Here is a 2,867-nt window from a genome sequence, read left to right as displayed (position 1 = left end):
TAGATTTACCTCCATAGGTGAAAGTGTCGGATAAATAAGATCCTCCAAGCTTGGTCTTACGCAATCAACTTCTTTAGATCTATTAGAAAAATGGTAAAAAGCTTCGAATTTTATCTCACCCGGCTCGTCTTTCCAACAACCATCAATTACTAACCCACGATGCAATTTTTATTATTTCTCCTACGAACAACCGAATGGAAGTATTTGCTATTTTCATCCCCTTCCAATACCCATTTGATACGTGCCTTTTGTTTTAGCATGCTTGTCTTTATTTTCTCTTTCTCAAACCACACTTTTCTAGCATTTCACCAATTTTCCAATTCTACGTCATCCAAAACCGTATGCTCGGCCTTTAGTTCAAGGGCTTGAGCAATCGACTTATGTGTTTCAATCTCGCCTTCAAGATTATTAAATTTATTGTTGCTCCATTCCTTAATTTTAACTTTAACGTTTTTAAGCCTATTTCTAAATGTACAATCTTTTCTATCGATCACCGGTACCCCAATAGCCCACGCACTACGAATAACATCTTCCACTTCAACATCATCCAACTATGCATCAAACACTTTGAACGGTTTCGGACCAATATTTCTTTCTTCATCTTTTAAGAGTAATGGCACAATGATTCGAGAGGAGCCGGTCCAACACACTAGCGGTTAAATCACTCCAAGATTGGAGAAATTTTTTCGATACAAGGAACCGGTCTAATTTACTATATTTGAGCCCATCATCACTAACCCGTGTAAATATACGTCCCAACATTGGAATATCAATTAAACTAGAATCCGTAATGAGATTGTTAAACTTTTTCGCCCTATATTCTAGAAATTCACAATTAAATCTTTCGTCTTCGCTTCTAACTTCATTGAAATCCCCACATAGAACTAACGCTTCATCTAAATACGAGTCAACCAAAGTAGATACGTATGCCCAAAGTTTTTGTTTTCCGGGGTCATCATGTGGATCGTAAACATTAACGATACCACAATTCAACCCCGAAACAGCCCACTTTCCTTTGATACCGATTGTATAATCACCCCCAATCACCGACCCTGCCAAAAATTGATTAGTATCCCAAATTAAAAGTTGACCACCCGATTTGCCCACCATTTCTCTTTGTATGAAATCACAATCATCTGAACCCCAAACTGATCTAACCCAATTGAAATCCATGGTCTTTAATTTAGTTTCTTGAAGTGCTATGATAGAAGGCTTTTCTTTGTTTATCAAACTTCTTAAATTTCCCGATTTGTCATCTTTTGTCCCGAACCCAAAACCACGTATGTTAAATGCAATAATCTTCATTGGAAACAATATTATACGAAGGACAGAGAATTAAAGAGAACTTACTGATTGGAAGCTTTATGCTTCCATTTGAGGCCTAACTTTTGTCCATATTCTTTCACCTCCTGCGATTGGGAAGGATTAGACAGGGACTCGCCACCCTTTCAATTAGGGTTTTGAGTCGAGCTATTGGCATTACAAGATGAGAAAGTCGATCTTAGGGGTTGATTCGATAACCTCAGAACCCTAGCAACACCTTTAACATTCAACATTCTTGATGAGGACTTCCATCTTCTCAGATTTAACCAACAACGGTCTTTTTTCTTACCAGGTGTTGCTTTTACCTTACTCCCGTTGTAAATACCTTCTTTGTCTGACGCTCTGCTGTCAACTCCTACAAGTAACAAGAGAAAACAATTAGTCATCAATTCTTGTTCATTACTTCAAGGCGGAACAAAATATCATAAGCAACAAAAGCTACTTCCTTGTTACGAAATAATCCTATACGGACTTTCAAACCATCGGAGATATCGATTTCCAGATTCTAAAAAGTTCTATACTATGAACCCTTGACTTAATCGGAAGAATATAATCTTTAATGATTAAATCATCAATCGTATACTTTCGCCCAACTGATATCCCAAATCATCTTAATTGTATTCGAATTTCATAGAATAATAACTGCTCATCATAGTAAACGAGTAGTGTTCAATTGATTATAACCTCAAGAAAAGGATTTATTACGTTGTTTTGTGCACGAACAAATAAACTACAGTGAACGTCAACCAACAGTTGTGGTGATAGCACTAACCTACTTAACCCTTCCATCCTCTATATATTGTAATGACCATGGCGGCGGTCACAAAATGGTAAACAGGTAGAAGTGCAGAGGAGTCCAAGTGTAGGGCGAAATAAGTAACATTATCATAAGACACAAATCTTTTATTTATCTACTAAAGAGATTTTTTGGCTTACGTAATTTAGCTAATTTGACAAGCTATTAGATAAGGATTTTTGTATCTCAATCTATACATGATCTCATGATATCATATCTTCTGCAAATTTATAAATACACAGATAAATTTACACAGTGATTAATAACTCAAAAATAATATATATTCGAAGGTGACGGCGGCGGTAACGGTGGATGCGGTAACGGTGGATGCGGAGGTGGCAATGAGACGGGCGATTGCGATTAAGAAGGTGACGGATGGTGGTGGTGTTTCGCGTCGTGAGTATTCGTTGTTTGTAACCCCCCAGAGGTGATACCATGTTTACGTAATCGTGGACCCCAATTTCCGTCACTACCAGGTAACTTTTTTTGTTTATGGTTATTTTTACATTTATTATATTATTATGAAATTATTTATTAATTAATTAAAATAGTTACAGTAATTTTTTTTATGTTTGGAGTAATAAATGATCATAGATTCATTGGTTTGGGTATTACATTTGTTTATTGTTATTGTCAACTATCCCAACAAGTAATAAGTCATGTATTTTTTTAATTATTGAAATAAAGTAGTAAATCGTGTATTTTGAAATGGTTGGATTATTTATCATAGATTCATACAGTAGTAAAC

The 2,867-nt window shown here is 35.8% G+C and overlaps 1 protein-coding gene across 1 annotated transcript; it reads right to left on the bottom strand.

Moving 5' to 3' along the window:
- Window positions 1-305: 305 nt before the first annotated feature.
- Window positions 306-1,305, bottom strand: LOC139902696 (uncharacterized). The gene is made up of 2 exons (XM_071885301.1): window positions 739-1,305; window positions 306-551 (listed from the first exon to the last, which is right to left on the bottom strand). The coding sequence occupies exons 1-2, from the start codon at window positions 1,303-1,305 to the stop codon at window positions 306-308; spliced, it is 813 nt and encodes a 270-aa protein (XP_071741402.1).
- Between the last annotated feature and the right edge of the window lie 1,562 nt (window positions 1,306-2,867).

Source organism: Rutidosis leptorrhynchoides, chromosome 3, assembly GCF_046630445.1.
Source record: "Rutidosis leptorrhynchoides isolate AG116_Rl617_1_P2 chromosome 3, CSIRO_AGI_Rlap_v1, whole genome shotgun sequence".
Classification (NCBI taxonomy): Eukaryota; Viridiplantae; Streptophyta; class Magnoliopsida; order Asterales; family Asteraceae; genus Rutidosis; species Rutidosis leptorrhynchoides.
Note: the sequence above shows the minus strand (reverse complement) of the source record. Positions and strands in the feature narration are given on the sequence as shown.

What these genes read in the sequence shown, in the direction of transcription:
- LOC139902696 (XM_071885301.1), bottom strand. Translation starts at nt 1,305, where the DNA reads ATGAAGATTATTGCATTTAACATACGTGGTTTTGGGTTCGGGACAAAA. An exon ending in TGGGACGTATATTTACACGG is followed by an intron (nt 552 to 738) that starts GTTAGTGATGAT and finishes TTTGATGCATAG; the next exon opens with TTGGATGATGTTGAAGTGGA.